Source organism: Aythya marila (assembly GCF_965140915.1).
Source record: "Aythya marila genome assembly, chromosome: 5".
Taxonomy (NCBI): Eukaryota; Metazoa; Chordata; class Aves; order Anseriformes; family Anatidae; genus Aythya; species Aythya marila.
The window spans coordinates 39,438,825-39,457,423 of record NC_139046.1 but is presented as its reverse complement, the minus strand read 5'-3'; the positions used below and the strand labels follow the sequence as shown (position 1 = coordinate 39,457,423).

The 18,599-nt window shown below is 39.5% G+C and overlaps 1 protein-coding gene across 4 annotated transcripts in view; it reads left to right on the top strand.

Moving 5' to 3' along the window:
- Window positions 1–18,599, top strand: part of LOC309878968 (neuroendocrine protein 7B2) — a 35,270-nt gene that overhangs the window by 5,483 nt on the left and 11,188 nt on the right. Inside the window, exons 1-3 of one of the 4 annotated variants that reach the window (XM_082762183.1) lie at window positions 750–760; window positions 1,726–1,958; window positions 16,763–16,912. In XM_082762183.1, coding sequence (XP_082618309.1) covers window positions 1,745–1,958; window positions 16,763–16,912 — 364 coding nt within the window. In that variant the 5' untranslated portion in view covers window positions 750–760; window positions 1,726–1,744. Of the gene's footprint in view, window positions 1–749; window positions 761–799; window positions 975–1,725; window positions 1,959–16,762; window positions 16,913–18,599 lie in introns of those variants that run through there. The other 3 variants (XM_082762184.1, XM_082762182.1, XM_082762181.1) reach the window with 3 other exon arrangements.

Sequence of the window (18,599 nt, the reverse complement as noted above, 5' to 3'; positions counted from 1 at the left end):
GTTTTGTTTTTAGACATTTTCCAGAACTGCTTAGACATACGTGATTTTTATTCTTTTATTTTTTTTTGTCAACATGGTTTGAAGAAAGGGGTTAGAAATACTAGACACCCAGTAGAAGTCTCTGCTGCTTAATCCTGCAAGCTACTGAAATGTAAAAATGCACTAAGGCCAAGCAAAGGCGAGCTGTCTGCATCCAAAGGTAGCTCCTGCATCTGCTGTGTTCTCGTAGGTTTTCTGTAGATACCGCTCCTCCTGAAATGGAGGACATCGCCAGCAGCTATTACTTAAAATAGCCTTCAGAAATGATTGTTTTGCTAAGTGCTATTAAATGACAGACCTCACTTAGCAAGATCCCTTTATTGTCTTGTTGTTAACCTCCGCTGGAGATGGTGTTTGCGATGTGCTTAACCTGGAGCCCTGCGCCCGGAGCATTTTGCTGTGCTGCTGCCTTGCAGCCCCGTGATGCTCCAGCCCGGCGTTGAGCTGCGGATCCTTTTATCCAGGGAAGGGAAATCTCAGCGGGAAGCCGGGCACAGCGCCGGCGATAAGCCTTGTGACATCCCTCCAGCACGGTCAATCCACCAGCAGCTTCCAGCTTATTTTCAGCTGATATTGGAGATCTTCCATAGGGCATCTCCATCCGAGCTTTGTGCCGTTTTTTGTGCCCCCACCCAGCGCCAGGTGCCGGGGAGGCGGGCGGGGGCTGGGGCTGCAAACGGAGGATGCGCGGCCGCGGAGCCGCGCCGGGATCGGGAGGGAGGTGAGTGCGGCTCGGCTCGGCTGGCGGCCTGCGGGCAGCAGCTGTCCCTGCCCGGGCTGGGAAAAGGTGGGGGGCCGTGAGCGGGACCCCCCCCCCCGGCGGCTGCCCGAGCCCGGAGGTGCAGAGCGCTGCGCTGGAGCCCTGCACAGGCGCGAAGCGAAACAGTCCCGGTGTGGCTTTTTTTCGGCCATTTTTGCCTCAAAGTCATTTTCAGGTGCCTTGTGCTGGCTGCAGGGAGGAGGAGGAGGAGGAGGAGGAGGATGGGGGGCTCCGTGTGCCAAGGGATGGGGAGATGCGCGTTTTAACCGCGCTGGCAAAGGAGCGCTCAGAACAAAACGCTCTGATTGCAATTCCGCCCGAGACAACAGCAGGGTTGTTGTGGTGGTGCTGATTTTATTGTTTGGGTTTTGTGCCTCGTTAAGCTACCCACTGCAGCCGCTTGGTGAAAGGTATTCGAAGAAGTCAAATGAAACCTCTTTGTTCCTGGTGATGCATGCGAGACATGGAGCTCCTTGTCCTGAGGCAGAGATAAAAGCGGGATTCAGGCTGTTCGGCTGTCCCTAGCGCTTCGTTTAGGGGCAGTGCGAGGAGACACGGCTCCCAGCTGGAGAAAGCTTTGCGCCGAGCCCAGGGCTCTGCACAAGAGCATAACAAGCGTACGGGGGTGGGGAGCGGGATGCTCGGTACACGAAGCCGCGGATCCATCTTGTCTGCAGTGGCTGGGTAAGGAACGGTACAGGGAGACGCGAATTAGGAAACTGATTTTGGCAATTCACTGTTTTCTTTTAGAGGGGAAGACCCTCTCCCTTCTGTTTCCCTCTGGCCCCACAGATTTTCAGCGGGCCCTGTAGGCTGTGGTAGTGAGCCATGATGTGCAATGGTGGGATCAGAAGAGGTGTTCCCAGCATATATGCCAGACTTGTTTTCCACTTCCATTTATAATCATATTATTTTCTTTATCACAGGCTACAAGCGGCTACCAGAATGACACCTGCCATGCTTTGTAACGTGATGTTCGTGCTGGCATTTGGATGGGCTTCAGCTTTCAGCCACAGCCCCAGGACCCCGGACAGGGTTTCTGAAGCAGACATTCAGAGGCTCCTCCATGGCGTCATGGAGCAGCTGGGTATTGCCAGACCCCGTGTAGAATATCCAGCACACCAGGCTATGAACCTAGTTGGTCCACAGAGCATTGAAGGTAGCAAATTTCTGCTTTAAGTCATGGTGATTTATTGATTTACTTTTGTATCCTTTGGTAATAATTATTGTCTTGCATATGTGTATATGCAGAATATCCTGAACTTAAAATCACAGGTTTCTTCACCCTGTTGTTGTCCAACCGTCATCAGTCTGTTACTTTCCTTAAAGTGATGGTTTTAACAGAAGAAATAGTGTTGTTGTTGTTTTGTTTGTTTGTTGTTTTCTTTACAGGCTTTGTAGAAAAAAAAATGCATTGTCTTAATAGTATCTGGCCTCTAGTATCTCAAAACAATTATTTACAAAACATTCCCCCCCCTCCCCCCCGTATTGTGTATAAATATATCCCATATATTTTTCACATGAAATATATGTTAACTGTAGAACCCAAATCTCACAGATTTTTGGAAACATTTGTGGACTGGAAGAGACCCACCATTTGCGGTGTCGTACAAGATAAAATAAAGGGAGAAAACTCATGGGGGTGGGCGAGTTCCTACTTTCCCCAGAAGTCTATTTTGCCCTGGGGAAAGGACCAGCGATGTGGTGCACAGGGCTGTGGGTGGTGTGGAGCCCCAAGCTCCAGCTGCAGGAGTGAAAAAGACAGAGTTTCTTTCCTCTTTGTGACTAGCAGTCGCAAATCAAGTCTATGCTGCTCTGATGAATACAAAGGACTCAGGTTCATTTTTTTGGCCAGCATTTCTAGTCTCAGTGGAAGTAAAGTTTCCTTGGAGTCTGTTATAACAATGCAAACCATCTGAAATATCTGGCTCAAATGTTAGGGTATTGGGATAATGTTGCAAAATGCATTGCTATTTGTATTGTAATAAACTGGCCTTTATTTGGGGATTACAGCAAAAGGTTGAAGGTATGCAACTCAGAACATTATGGTTAACATGCAGGCATCAAAACAGAACAGAAAACCTCAGCCCTTCTCTGTCTCGCCATTAAGCCAGTTTGACATGCCGTAGCAAATAGCTTGAAAGTTCACAGCAAGTCTGTGTTCCTTGTTTTCTTCACATTCAGATCTTACAACTGTCCTAGCCAAAGAGATAAAATTGCCCTAGTGAAGATGAAGAAGAGGACTAAAACTGAATATGCATCTCCACCAGATAATTGCAGACCTAAGTTTATATATTTTCTAAAGAAGCTTTCATCATCATCTGCTTTTCTGCAAACATATGTGTGAGAGAGAGAGAGTAAGCTTAGAGAGTAAAATTTGGTCCATGCCCTTACCTCTTTTACTCCTTTATCAATGTTGATATGTAGAGAAATTGGGACAGACTAGTAGTTCTGGTAATTTTCTGGTAATTTTACTCTCCATCATCCTCTTTTCCTCAGTTTGTTTGTTTGTTTGTTTGTTTGTTTGTTTAACCCTAGAAGTATAAGAAGTAGCAAATTTCTGACCCCTGAGGTTTTGTGTGTAAACATATATATTGTTATTTTTTGAAAAGCTGATGAGTTGTGTTTGAGCCTGTTATGAAAAGTAAATATAGACCTAAGATAAATATTTCATCTCAGCTGTTTGCCATTACTCTTTAATTACAGTGTTAGCAAAAACAGATTAAGACTCTCTTCTCTTAAGTAATAAAACTTTTCTGATACCTGTGAAAATATAATAATATTAGTCGTCCACACAATCTACCACAAAAAGCAAGTTGCACAACCCATTTTTTTATTTAATTTTTTCTTCCTTTTTAAAATTTAAATAAAAATATTCCTTTTCTGTATATATAACAATAAAACTGAAAGGCAACCAATCTATTTTTTTTTATTATATTTAACTTTCTACTTTTGATGAGATGAGAAAGACTTTCAAAAGAAGATTCAATTGTAGATGTTTAACAGCTTATTGAGAAATCTTTGCAAAAGCAGAGATGAATGACAGCAATCTGTATAGAAACAGACATGCAAATCCAGCCTTCATGTCAAACATTTCATAAACTCTTCTGTGGTAAGCTTTTCAGATAGTAATCTCTTGCTCTTTCTTCGATTTCTTGTGGTGATATATGTCTATTTATATACAGTTATATAGATGTCTGATGAAATACCTGATTAGAAACTTCAGCTTAAGAAAAATAATACTTTTGAATGTTTTGAAAGTGTTGGTTCCAGTTAACATGATCTTATGGCATCAAACATAACATTTTCTTATCCTGCCTTTTTAAAAAGTGCATAGAGCTCACCAAATTTTCACTGTGTTTCTTTTTAAATGTAGACCATGTATGACAGGAAAGCTAATCCAACAAATCCAGCATTTCATTCCCTACCAGTGATTTTAAATATTACATTACGAAACACTTCAGAATTAACAGCACTCTATTTTATCCTCTTTGTATATTTTTTTTTGTATAATTGCAGCAAAAATTACATGGCGGGTTTGACTTTCCATTAGGTGTCTACTTTGGAAACAGAACTGCTAAAATGGCATGGTAAGACGCATTCAAAATAGCCTAGTTTTGCAAGAGATGTGTAATACTTCCACATACGGTATCTGTCTGAAAAGCTGCAGTTGTGGCTGCTTTCCCCGCTCTCTGCCCACTAATCTGTTATTGCCAGGAGACTGACATTCCTGACCTCTGAGCTGCTCCCTTCAGCCAGCATTTTCTAACCGAAACAAAGTAGGAAATGGATTAAAGCAAAGGCCTTGTCCCTTGGTGAGGAAGGCTCCCATGAGCCGTTGCCCCATTACAGGCAGAGGAAGCGTAGTGATTGGTGCAATAATAATATTGTGACCTTTTTGAACTGGCTTTTTTGGATTGGTGTAGTGCGTTGTTTTTGTATGTTTATTTGTTTTTTGATGTCATATACAAATATAAGGCAAAATTCCATCACACGATTTAGAAGCAGAATTTCCCCAGAGAAGGCACTCCAGTCTCCGTTCTGCTGAACAGAACTTGCAGGACTTTGTGGAATAAGGTTTCTGACAGTGCTGAGCTCTTAGATTTCACCTGTGCATCAGATGCCCCTTGGCCAACATACAAGGACTTGAACTGAGAAGCAGCAGCACAAGAAGCGGTAGCATGGGGTGTGATGTTTAAGCCAAAAAGCCTGAGCACAGGTGTTGGCTGACACATTGTCTGCGGACTGGCAGAGAGAGGACTTGCAATTAATATTCCCAGTGGTACATGTATAAACAGTAAACAATTTATGCTCGAGCTACAGAAAAAAATAACTGCACATGTTTTTAGATGACATCAGCTCTTATTCTTAGGGATTCACATGTGGGCTTTCCTCAGTGTGTAGTTACACAATCATCACTGGCCAATAATTGTGTATGCAAGTGCTTTTAAAAATCTACAATATAATAGAAGAGAAAACTAAGAGGGAAGGAAGGGCAGAAAGATACGGGCAGAAGTACTACAAACTCAAAAACAAAGGTCAATGGGAGTTTTCTCTTCAAATCAAGCGGGGAGGCAGGGACTGGAGTATATCACAGCAAAACAGGAGTTTCATGCTAAATGCTGTCAGTACCAAAGTGATAATTCACCAAATACTCTCATGAGGTGCTCTCTTTCTTGGGAATTTTTGCCCAAAAGTTGGGGAGAGTAGAAATGCGTATGAAACTCATTACCTGTCAGAAATTCTGAGCTGCCACGAGTGTTGATGTCTGTCCATTTTTCACTCCATAGTTTGCAGTGACCAATGTGGGCAGCTAAAGTGTGCTTCATCCCATCCCACTGTCATTATCACCAACCCATGGACCATTCTGGAATGCAAATATTTCTCATCTTGATCATGTCTTGCACCTCAGAATAATAATTTAAAAAGTCACAGTTTAACAATTCAATACATTTATTATGTTCCTACAGAAAACTGTTTGGATCATGTTTTTCCTAATAAAATGTTTTTTTGGACATTGCTCCACCAACTGTAGTGTAGACCTGAAGCTGGGTTGATAAGTGTGGCTGCCATCACCTTCAATAAAACCAGGATTACAAAAGATTTTCAAAAGGCCAAGGTTTCACCAATTACATGTATACTTTTGCAAATGAGGTGCTGTCAGGGAAAAAATAAGTTGTGTAGCTTTGGAATTTGGAAAAATATTTAAGCTGCCATAATATAGACAAGTTTATGCTAACTGCCTTATTATAATGCAATCTTCTGAATGATTATCACAGTAACCTTTTCCAGCTGAATAAGATCTTAATTTTATACATAAAAATACTATCGCTGCTAGTTCATAAACAGATTTCCTAATTATGGCCATTTTCCAACTGTGTTATCTACATTTTTTCCACTGTTAATCATCATATTTTGACTTTAAAACACTAAAAAACAGGTCGGATATGTTTCAAGGAACTATATATGGTCTTTCCTTTCCTTTCTACCTCTTCCCCCAAAATAAAGGTTAGGGTTTACTTGGCAGTAGTCAGTAAAGTCACAAGCTTGCTATGTACCAAAGGCAACTAGAAGATGCACATTTCAGAAAATAAAATTGTCAGCATGCTCTCTTTCCTGACTGACCAGATCAATTTCTTCATGATGGACAAAAACAAAAACAAAAACAAAACAAAACAAAACAAACAAACAAAAAAAAAACAACAGACAAATAAACAAAAAAGCACCAAACACATACAGCTTGTTATTTAAAAGACGAAGTTACTGCCTTTTATGTTGAAATCTGGTAATACCAGTCTACATTTTTCTCCTTCCTTTATGTCTGTCCATTTACCTGTTATCTCAGGTAAATCTGCTAAAATAGGAGTAGAGTCTAGCAGATGCCTGACAGCAATTTCTTGGCAGATTAAACTCTGTGCACTCTAGTCTTGCCATCACCGAAGGAGACTGAAGGTTCTGAGGACAATGGGAGTGAGCGGCGGCTTTCACCTCCCAGGGGCCATACTGGCTACCAAGGCGACATCAGTCCTCATCTGCTGCTGGAGCTCTCTGAGCTGAGTAGAAGCAGTTTTCAGGATAAATATATCACAAAAATGTGAATTAGAAAAAGATACACTGGAGTGGCTTACCGGTGCTGCAGAGAGGAGGAAGAAATACATAAAAACAACATATAATTTTTTAAAATGAGAATCTGTGTTTCTGTAGTTACTGTTTTGCTTTATTACTGCATGAGCACCACTATGATATATTCAGGTTTCCTACTAAGAATAACAGGGCTGCATCTATGTTAACAGCACAAAAAAATAGGATATATGTCTTCAGCTTTTCAAAAACAGGTGCTTTTTTCTGCCTGTCAGAGTTCAAAAAGTAAGAGACTATGTGATTTTTTCTTTCTTTCCTTGCATATTTATACATTTAGCCAATATTTAGTGTTTTTGAGGGGCAGAAGGGATGAAGAGGTGAATCGTGTGTGGTTTCAGTGCCCAGATTAGCAACATCTCTCGCAGGCACTGGGGGGCACCAGTAGCCCAGCGCGGGCAGTTCAGAGCGCTTCAGAATGGTAAAAGCGAAATCTTTTACTTTCGCAAATATTGTCTGCTTACATTTTCGTTTCCTCCTGTACAATCCAACATGACAGAAAGCTTCTCAGTTGATTTTTTGTTGTTGACTTTGGCTTGGTTTGGCTGTTATGTTTTTATTTCTTAAAAACCATCCAAACAAAATTATAGTTGTCAGAGGTGCTGGCGTGACAGCTGAGAGGCTAAAGGTTTCGATCTGCAGAAGAGTCCTAATGTTGTCAACCTCAATGAAAACACTCAATAATGTCTCTTTAATCCTGATCTTTTGTAGGAATAAAAAAAAATAAAAAATACAGTGTCTCTTCGGGAATGAGCAAGGCTTTTCAGCCTCCTGCAGAGACTTCTTATAGCTGCTGAGGAAAGGCTGGGTTTCATTTAGTTATTTAGAAAGGAAATATATACTTGTTTCTCATTTTAGAAAAAATAAAAAATAAGTTAGTTTGTTTTTGCCTGAATGAGATTATAAAACTCAAGGAGCCTGGAAAATTTTGTTGATATCTTCACTAAGAACTAACGACTTATCAGCACAGGCTACATACAAATGTGCCTTGCATAAAATGTACATTATGAGAAAAACATGCAGAATATTCACATATTACATTTTCCAAATAAGATGGGCAGTGCTGAATTGCCTTGCTGTCTGCCCTGTAACACGCCTACAAGGCTGCTACTTTCTTCCCACAAAAATGGTTCAATCCCCTTGTTGCTTGTGAATGAACCTGGTGAAACTAAGACAAAAATGACTGACCACTGCACTCATTTGCTGTTGGGCTACTGTGTGCTATGCCTGTGCCCCAGCACATTTGCACGTCCTTGGGTGACTGGAAGCAATATCCACTGACAGAGGCAGGGGAACAGAACATCTGAGGGTCAGCAAGCATGACGATGGTGTGGCGGCATCCCCTCTGTTCTCGTTTACATCCCCTGTGCCAGCATCTGGGGGTAGCAGCCACAGGAGTCACTGGGCTGGCACCGTGCCGCTGGGCTGGGGCAGACCTCCCACAGCCAATTTTGCTGCTTCGGGGCCACTTTGTAGTGTCAATTTGGTGCACAGAGACCACACAATGGTTTGGGATTTGGATTATTGTATCTGTTCTATAGAGAAAGTCCTGCTGCAGTTAAAACATACAGTTACATTCACAGTGGGACTGCTTTTGCTGAAGCACACATGACTTTAATCAAACACTGTGTTATGGGCCTGACATTTAACAAAGAAAATCAAACCCCAACATCACTCTACTAGTCTGTAGTCTCTGCTTTCAGGGTTGGTTTTGGTTTGGTTTTCAAATTAATGAAAAAGCCTAACAAATATTATTTCAAAATTTAATTTGGCATCTTGGATTTGCGACATAAACTGAAAATGGTAAAGCTGTACTTTTTATATATAAATATGGTAGACATCTGGATTTGTATAGATCTTATTAAAAATATTTAACATTGTCTTTGCATTTTATTCCAGAATTATAAAGTCAGATACAGCCAGAGATAGAGTATCAGGAGGTGGTGCATGTCTTAAGAGAAGCAATTTAAGATGTTAATTCCTGAATTTAAAAGCTAGGAGCCAAATTACAGTGGTGCTTTATAGCGGGTTTTCTTCATCTGAAATTGCACATAAAATAGTTTATACCTATATATCCATAAACAGAAGAATAACAAGATTTGAACCTTTATTTTTTTATTTTATTTTATTTTATTTTTTAATTGTGTGTGTATGCAGTCTCCTCTTTTGGTGGTGGCAGGAGGGGGTTCAGGTGTCACTGTTGTAGAGAACCAAGAAGATAAAGTAAACCCAGCTCATGAAATTTCCCACTAACTTTGTGACCAGCTGCTGTGCAATACAGGCCTCTGCTGCTATTTGCAAAGCTATCTCTGAAAGTTACTACCAAAGGAGAAATCAGTTTGAGATGGGGCCCTTTTGTGGAAGAAAGGTGGCAGGTCTGCAGGAATTAGAAGTAGATTCTCATGTACCTAAAGGTAATTAATCAAATAGAATGGGATTAGGCAAATGTTTATATCCATTATTGTATTTTTGTGCATGTTAGTAGAGGGAAATAAACTGAAAAGGGAGGCAAGAAATCTGAGGAGGAGGTGGAATATGTTAGCTTCTGTATTGTCTATTGCTTTACAGTACTACTGTTTTCTAGTGTTGGCAGATGGTATGCAGAAATTTAATACAAAATTGTAAAATTTTATCTAGCAATGAAATATGCTCCATAAGTATTTAAAAATCTGCCAGTGAAGATTGGCCAAATTATGATGAGCTCATGTTTTCTAAGATTTTTTCCCTGCTTGTCTTTCACAAGCATAACATAAGTCCTTGGGTGCATTTATTAGGATTTATACCTTATTGCAATTGTTCTCACAGTCATGTGCATTTTCCCTGCTCCCATCTGGATTTTAAATTAACTTGCAGTAAGGAAAGATTCCTTAATTTATTTGGTTCTATGAAAAGATATTTTAAAAGTCTAGACAAAGAGGAGATTCTTGCTTTTCTGGATTGTGGTGCAGTGTGCAGAAGATAGGATCTCTGGCATGCTCCAGAGGTTTCCAGAACTATTCTCTTTGTGCTTCCCGTTGTGAATGCTTTCAGCAGTGCCCTCACAGCTGCTTTGAGAATGAATGGGAGGAGGAATGTTCTCAGCTGCTGAGCGGGAGAGAGAAACAAACCAGCTTCTCCCCTTGGGATGCTTGAGTGCATCAGGTTATCCAGCCTGGGTCCCTATCACAGATCGAAGAGCAGTTTGGCCTGGTCTTACCTCACCCTTGTGTCTCCATTGGGTGTCAGTGCTTGTACTCAAGTGCAGGAAAACCTGCATCTTGACTCAGGCTGTGCTGGTGGAATTAGTGAAGAGAAAGGCCTCTGTATCTGTGGTTGTGAGGCTGTACAGCTCACCAAAACAGAGACTTGGGAAACCTGTAACCTCACACTGCTGCTGTTGATATGATAATTTCTGGGAATTAGAAAACCTATGCTGGTTGCACTTGTCAGAGTTTGCAGTTGTTAAGCAAAGCTTTGAAATGCTTCTGGTGAAGAACCAGCTGGGACTTTGTGCCATCTGCATGAAAAATAGAATTGAAGTGGATATGAATGTGAAACAAGCATGAAAACTTCATAAAGTTCAGTGGAACAGAGGATAGAAAACATGGTCCTGTTCTAGGTAAATCAGCTGCTTCTGTGCTTCCCATTGTAGGATCCAGAGGCATATTTTGCTGTATGTTGGTAGTGATATATCTTTTGGACTTCCCACAGACCCATGTCAATGCCAGTGAATAAAGTGCTCTACTCCTTAGCTGGCACATCTGCATTTACAGGATGGGAATAGTGTCCCATACCTTGTGAGATAACGTAGATCATCTGCTTCCTTCTGTTGTCTGTTTTCACAAAGCCATGTGCTGCACACATCATCATTAGATTACACTTTATATGCCAGGAACAGGCACATGTTTCTTGCTGGACATGCTTTTTCTTGACCTTGCAGGTTCACAGTAGCTGGAAGTCAATGCGGAAAAGGCTGCTAATTGCCGTAGGCTGCACTTTGTAAAAAGGCTGAGCTTATCTACACGGTGAAGTGAGAAAGCTTTCTACTCAGGCTGAAGGCAAATTAATATAGCCATTACAGAACTGCTGAACAAAAGGAGACAGAAGAGATTGCTTTGGTGCTCTGTCAGCAAGTGAACTGCTAGATATTTTTATTGTGTTTGCAATTTGAATAATGAATAATAATAGCATATAAGCTACTGTTATAAATTCTTTGTGAGAGAGGCATGGGCGTTGTTTGGTCCCAGCCATTTCACAATAAAAGCGTTTTGCATCTTAAATATCTGTACTGTTTGTAATTAAAATATGGGATAAAACTGAATCATCCACAGAAAACAAGGTCAGTAATTGTGTGATGTGTGTGCTAAAGCTTTACAAAATACATTGAGAGGAATTTGTCCCTCTGCAGAGAAAAGGAAAATTAATGTTTACAGTTTAAAGAAACTTTATGCCATTAAGAAGAGAGGAAGCTGACTCTGGAATCTGGGATGCTTTTTTATGTGCAGTTGTAGTTTGCCTGGGTTTCCCCAGGCATGCTCTTAAATGGCTAAGGAAGTTGGCTAGATTTGCTTTTTTCCATTCTTGGTTCTCTTGTGCACTTTCTCCTTCCCTGTTCTCTTATTTATCAGCTTTTGTGGAATAAATAAATGTTATTGTTTCTAATTTCTTCTGTGCCACTCATTTCCTGACCTTGATTGATCTCAGCAACAAAGAGTAGGACTTTAAGATGAAACTAGCTGAAAACTCAGAGGGGGAAATGCTGTAAAGTTTCCAATTATGTTAGAAAGGGTAAGAAAAATTAAAAAGCAAGAAATGCATTTTTTTTTTTTTTACATTCATGATATTTTGGACAGTTTGAATTAATCAAATTACATTGTGGGGACTCTTGCAGATAAGAAATGAAATGAAAAAGGTTAGTGGCTGATGTCCCATTTTAAGGTACAGAAGTATCAGAAAGCATACTGATGAACTTGCCTTTGATTAGGAATTAGACATTACTTTTGAATGCAGCAGTGACACAGCAAAGGTAGATAGGGCAGGATGACTGGTGTCGGAAGTGCAGGATAGTATGGAAAGCTGTCACAATTAAAGGAAAAAGCTGTTCCTGGACCAGAGAGGACACACTGGAAAAGGTGTTGAAGATTTTCACCAGTTACAAGAACTAATAGTCTAGATTAACAAAACATTTTGAAAAGAAGTAAAGATGGTATCGAATCTCTGATTATCATCTATTTAAATTTAATGAATTAACTTACAGCAGAGAAATAATATACCATACAGATCTTGGAGACCAGCCTGGGATGCTGCCTGCTAGAGTTCTTCAGACAGTTAAGTTTGCTTTGCATGCCTGGCGAAATTCAAGGCAGCTGCAAAGAGCTGCCAGAGGAGTCTCCCCATGTGAAGAATTCCTCTCCAGCATCACATTTCCCTGTCTATCATTTCCTGTACTGGTCATCATGTGAGAGAAAATGGCAAAAAGGGTGCATGTCAGACAGATTCTTGGTACACTTCATCTCAAGCTGGCAATGGCTCCCTGGGGAACCTTACACAAGTGGGATAAGGTATACCAGTCTTCCCTTGCAGCTCATACTTGGCGTTTGTACAGCTCAAGATGGATTGAAAGAAGTGCACTTCTCATGTGGGAGGACTCTTCCTCTATGTGTCTAGGAGGGCTTGGGCACTTTAGAAATCTAAATGCTTCATGATATTTAAGAGCAAAAAGGTGAAAACTAGAATAGCAAGCATAACTCTGATAATAAAGGGCTTTAATTTGGGACTTGTTTACTCACAGCTGACACAATCTGTTCCATTTTGTTCTTCTGTGCTAAGATTGGCCAAAGAACGTCTTTTCTGAATTTTTTAATGGGGTAACCTTATCTACACAATGAAGCAGGAAACTATTCTACTCAGACTGAAAAGGAAACATGTCCCATTATTTGTCTTGAAATGTTTTACAAAAGTTTTACATTTTTTTGAAGATCAGTTCTTACTGGCCTTATTGAAGTGACTTTCAGGGGGTAGTGGTGGCTGGTTGTATTAAATAAGAAGGATTATTTCTGAGAGCAGATGTCTTTCAGTTGTACTTTGTGCCACTAACAGATGGGTAGCAGCAACCAGAACTTCAGCTTTTCCATCAGATCTGTTTTATCAGGGGAAATATTCAATACTGGCAGGAGACTAGTTGCTCTCTGTCCTTCCTTTTCTCCCTTTTTCCCTTTTCCCTTTTTGTTTTTTTTTTTTTCCCCACTTCTAAGAACAGAGTGGTTTTGTTGTCCTCCGAGCCACAGAGACAGTATTATTGCTACAGAGAAATGAGCTAAAATGTGTACTTTAAATTTTTAGTCATTCCAAGTATCTCTAATTGAGATGATAGTAGCAGTTGGTGAGATAATTAAAGACTTTTCCAGGATTATATGAATGTGGGGAGCAATTGATCCATTTCTTCTTTTCCACTCTACAACAGTTCATGACCAGTACCAGAACATGGCTACATATATGCATATGTTTCAAATGAAATCCAAAGCTTAGTTATGACAATACAGACCTCAGTCCAAAAGACCTAAACTTCTAGTTTATCCTATAGGGAAGTAAAATAACCACATGCTTACACAGATATCCCACACATGAAAGGGAGCTGATTATTTTTGTTTTACTTTTTCTGCTAGTACATACTGCACAAAGCCAGTTCATACAAGAAGCAAGGAGAGAGGAGAAAAACATACAGCTCTCTAGCCCATCCTTTCTCAGTACAGGACTGTTCTCTGTACCGTCCCTCTGGGTTTCTCTAGTCCAGTTTCAAACGATATAACAATGGTGTTTCTCATGCTATGCTTGGATAGGAAATTACAAAAAATTCCTCAATATTTAGTCTTCTTGTCTTTTTACTTCAGTCTCTTCCTCAAGGTTTGGTAGAGACCCATTTTGTGCTATTTTTTTACACGGTAGTGTCTATGTTTGTGTTACAATATTTTGACTTGGTAGCTGCCATATATTTAAGATGTTGCTTAATATCAATAACATTACAATACCAAAACTACTGCAGTTAGTGAATAACTGTACATAATACTCACATTTGGTATATTCATAGCATTTCATTTTTATTATTGCAGTCTTGACTGACTGGACTATTTATCACAGCTTATAAGGAATGATCTTTGCTAACACTATTAAGTCACTCAAGCGTGCTAAATTGTGGCACCAGAGCAGGTGCTATTGTATCCAGTTCTTTTGGAAAGAAAGGAAAAACCCTTAAATGATCCTGAACATTTATACCTCAAGGAAACAATCTTTTATATTAATATAAAAAGATTGTTTTGTACTCAGTCAAAAGAATTCTTGGCAGTCAGTTTAAACTTGCCTGTATATATAGCACGCTGGAGCCTGCTAAGTACCTCTGTTTTCTTTATGGATGAAGCCTTGGTGCCAAGAGGTCTGCACCACATGCAAGTGTAGATACGCTTGTATCTGATGGATTGTCCCATAGTGAACCACATTGTATACAGGATGTTCAAACATGTATTGATTATGTGGTTCTTTAGTTTACAGCAGAATTATAATCTGATGCTTTAAAGTACATGTATGCAATCAATCTTCATGTGAAGGATCTCAGTACAGAAATATTTTATGCTGTATATTAGATATTTGAACAATACCATTAGAAAAAAATGTATATTATACATTTTTAATGTATCTCCGTAGCATTATTGTGAATTTATACAGTTCTTTCAAGCATCATCTTTGTGTTGACTATGAACTGTAAATGTATAATAAAGTTCATAGTGTGTGTAACTATTTTCAGGTTTTAGTACCACATCTCATAGTCAGCTACATGAGCTACAAACCTCATATAACACAGTTACAAAGTTTTTATAGGACTATGTTTATGTTTGTTACAAATCTGTAAAACTTTCCTTCAACACTGCATTATAGAATAAGAAATTTGTATTTGAGGGGAAAAATAACATTTTGATTAGATTTTAGTCCGTCATGCAAATAAAATTTAAATATATATGCTTAAAGACTAAGTTGCTTCTGGTACTATGGTGCCAACTTCCAACTGCTTATTTGTGAAATATGGAAAACTTGACAGAACTACTACTTCTAAGTGTAGAAACAGATACAAAATTTTTTAAGACTGACTTATGCTAGCAATTTTTGAGAGGGATTATGTTAGTTTACAATGCCTAGCTGCATAAAAAATGCAGCTTATGCTGGTAGTATTTATTTGTAATTCAGGACAGGAGTACTTGAATGATTCTTCTGGAGCAGCTTGCATTTTCAGAAACTTTATTCCAATCTTTTGGAGCTATGATAATTATATAAATTGAAAATAATACTTTGTCGATAAGATGATGATCATGTTATTTACCTAAACAGTTTTATCTGCATTCACTCTTTAACTCATATTTTTACATCACTCAAATTCCTTTTCCTCTCATTCACTGGTAGTGGAATCTCTCAATGGACATTACATTTTTAGTCCTCACTATATACTGTTTTAAAAACGTTGTGCTGTCACACAACCATCTCAGTACTCAAATATACATTAGCTGTTGCTGCAGTATGTGTGGTGTTTGCTTTATGGCAGGACAAAGAGCATACTTGAAACTAAGTTTTCATTTGTCTAAAATGCAAAAGAATGCTGTATTCTTTGAAGTACTTAGAAAACTCCTCAAGCAGCTGGGTTTTAGCATTTAGATGCATTTGGCCAGTAATGCATGCACAAAATATAAAATACAAAACAAAACAAAAGCCCTTGAGCACATACATAATTGTAGAAAAGAATATAGAGAGATTGGACTGAGCTTGGTTCCCAAAACTCTTGTGGAAGACCCTGATTATCAGAGGTGAGGAGCCCAAGGCTGAGGTGCATGGGAGAAGGAAGGAGAGCCACAGCCTGCTCCCCCTTCCCCAGTCCCACTGGTTGCAGCATGCCTGTTGTGTTGCACTTGCCCAGGAGCAGGAAACACCTCTGCCTGCCCTGCCTGGCAGGGTTATGGAGAGCTGCTGCATTACCACAGGGCTGCGCGCTGCCATTGTGACCTGACAGTCATGGTGCCCTGTGTCCTGCAGGACAGGTATGAAAGCTTGAATCTAGTACTGAGCTAGTAGACAAAGGTGTAAAAGTCACTGAATGTGATGTTTTGTACCAAAATGACTTCAGTGTAGGTTTACGTGCACAAGAATGCCTTGTATACGTCCAGTGTATGAACTCTTAGTCACTTTTCACTGTTAGTGCAGGCAACTTAAATTTGCATTTAGGAAACAGTTTGATTTTAAAGTCATTTTTCTGGCTGTATATAACCAAATTTGATATGGTGTATTGAATCCCTTCACATGACTGAATTTATTAAAGTATAAATAATATGCAAGGCTGTAAACATAGTATTATTTCCTTTTACATTGTCATTAATGTGGCATGATGATATCTTGCCACATCTTCTTCAGTTATTACTTGCTTCAGTGAATGATAATATCATCAGTGAGTGAAGATTATATAGTAAATATTTTAAGTTCCGTTACTGACTCATGTTGCTTTGTCTTTGCATTTTCTTACCTATAAATTATATAGTTAATAATAATTAAAAAGGGGGGGAGGGGGAGAGGGAAAGAAACCCTGAGATTAATAAGCAGCCAACTTTGTTTCCTAGTTTAATTTCTTGTTACCTGTTATTTGATTTAGGTCACACGGTGATATTTCTAAAAGAGACTTTTGAAATCTAAATTGGATCTGTCTCTGTAAAAATTATACATATTTTTAAAACCTAAATCTGGATTACTTAGAGAAACTAAAGCATTTATACTTTTCATCTTGTAAAAAGGCTGTGTATAAATCTTCTTTGCTAGGTGGTGCACATGAAGGTCTCCAGCACTTGGGTCCTTATGGCAATATCCCAAATATCGTGGCTGAGCTGACAGGAGATAATATACCAAAGGATTTCAGTGAAGATCAAGGATATCCTGACCCCCCAAATCCCTGTCCTATTGGAAAAACAGGTAATTCTGCTGCAGCCTTCGTACCTCTGCATTGACTGTGCTACTGAGTCTTCCAGTGATGTGCTAAGCAGTACAACAGTTGATCACTGATGTGTGTTTCCTGTCTTTTTGTACCCTGGGAGAAGAACTGTAGAGCAATCAGTTGTTTTATATTAGATTTTATATATATATATATATATATATATATATATATATATATATATATGCACCTTCTCTATCGCTATATGTCTGCTAGAGAAGGTGAGATGGAAGAAATCATCTTGACCTTGGAGTAGAAGTTGGTGAGTTTTGTGATAGAATCTTGTTCCTGAGGGAGTTCATTTTTAGGCTGGCCCCTGAAAGAAAAAAAAAAAAAAGTTACTGTTCTGTACAGATGAGGTTTACCCTTATTTTGGAGACTTTCATTGTGCCAAGAAGAATGAAACTGTCTGCCCTGATCTCCAACCCAGACCATGAGTCAATATTTAAGATACCTTGGCTCCCATCCATGTGGCTTTATAGCTCACTGAGGGTGCATCCCCGCCAAGAAATGGAGAACTATGTGGACGTACCCCAACTCATTACAAGCAAGCTAGCTCCAGCAGAGTAGCAGTGCAGCTGGGGAGAGTGGGAGCGGTGGTATACCTGAGACACTTAGCGCGTCCCTCATTTGGTCGGACCAGTGTGTTTCCTAAGCCATACACATGGCTAGTGCTCAGTGGTCTCTCAAGCAGCACTACATGTGCATGATATAGACATACCCTAAGGAAATAGATCTTTTTTCCTGTTACTTGAGCCAAGGAATGATTTCCAGTACAGAAAATAGTAGTAAAATACCCATTGGCTGCCTTGGATGCTGGAACTCGGAATGGGAATGAGCACTCTTTTTTTTCTGTCGCTTTTTATTTGTGAGCTAAGAGATCCTTTCAAAATCTTTTCAGTCTTCATTTATGCTCTTTGGTAATGCAAAACAGTTGTCCACATTTTTATTTAAAAATATTCTAACTAGCTTAGAACTGATTTAAAAAATTGTCGTGAGAAGCTTTGCAAACAATGTTTTTACATTGCATTCAAAACATCATATAATGAAAGAAATCCAAATAGCCATCCACACTGATTTCTATTACAGCCTGTTTGGTGATAATGGCTGCATCACTTCTGAAGTAGTCTCATCTTCCATTTGTTCAATATAGCTGCGTCTGACAGGTTGCAAATGATGTTTTCTCACACACAAAAGCACATAGACTTTTTATCTGCTGTGCTTGTCCAGCAAACTTCTGTAAGTGATTAAATAAATAAAAACCTGGCATCCAGAGAAATGACTTTGAAAATCCCTTTAATTTTTCTTTCTTAGGTGAAATAAAAGTTGCTATCTAGACCAGTACAGTAAGATAGGAGCATGGGGAGAATTCCTCGAGAAGTGCTGCCTGCTCAGATAAACTCTGCCATAGGTACGCTGAGGGCAAAGATAGCATCTACTAGGATTAGAGTAAAATGTTTTTCAGAGCCTTAAATGGAAATTCAAGTGGTGACTGTTAAAACTGTATTATGCATACAAATTACCGGAGGCCTTCCTCAATCAGGTCTGTGGATTTGCTTAATGGAAAACAATTTTTCCAGTCACTGTCTACATATGCACATTCCACAGCAGGAATACATAAGCCTTGAGCACTTGAGTTTGAAGACTTTTTGATTAGCAGTCGCAGAG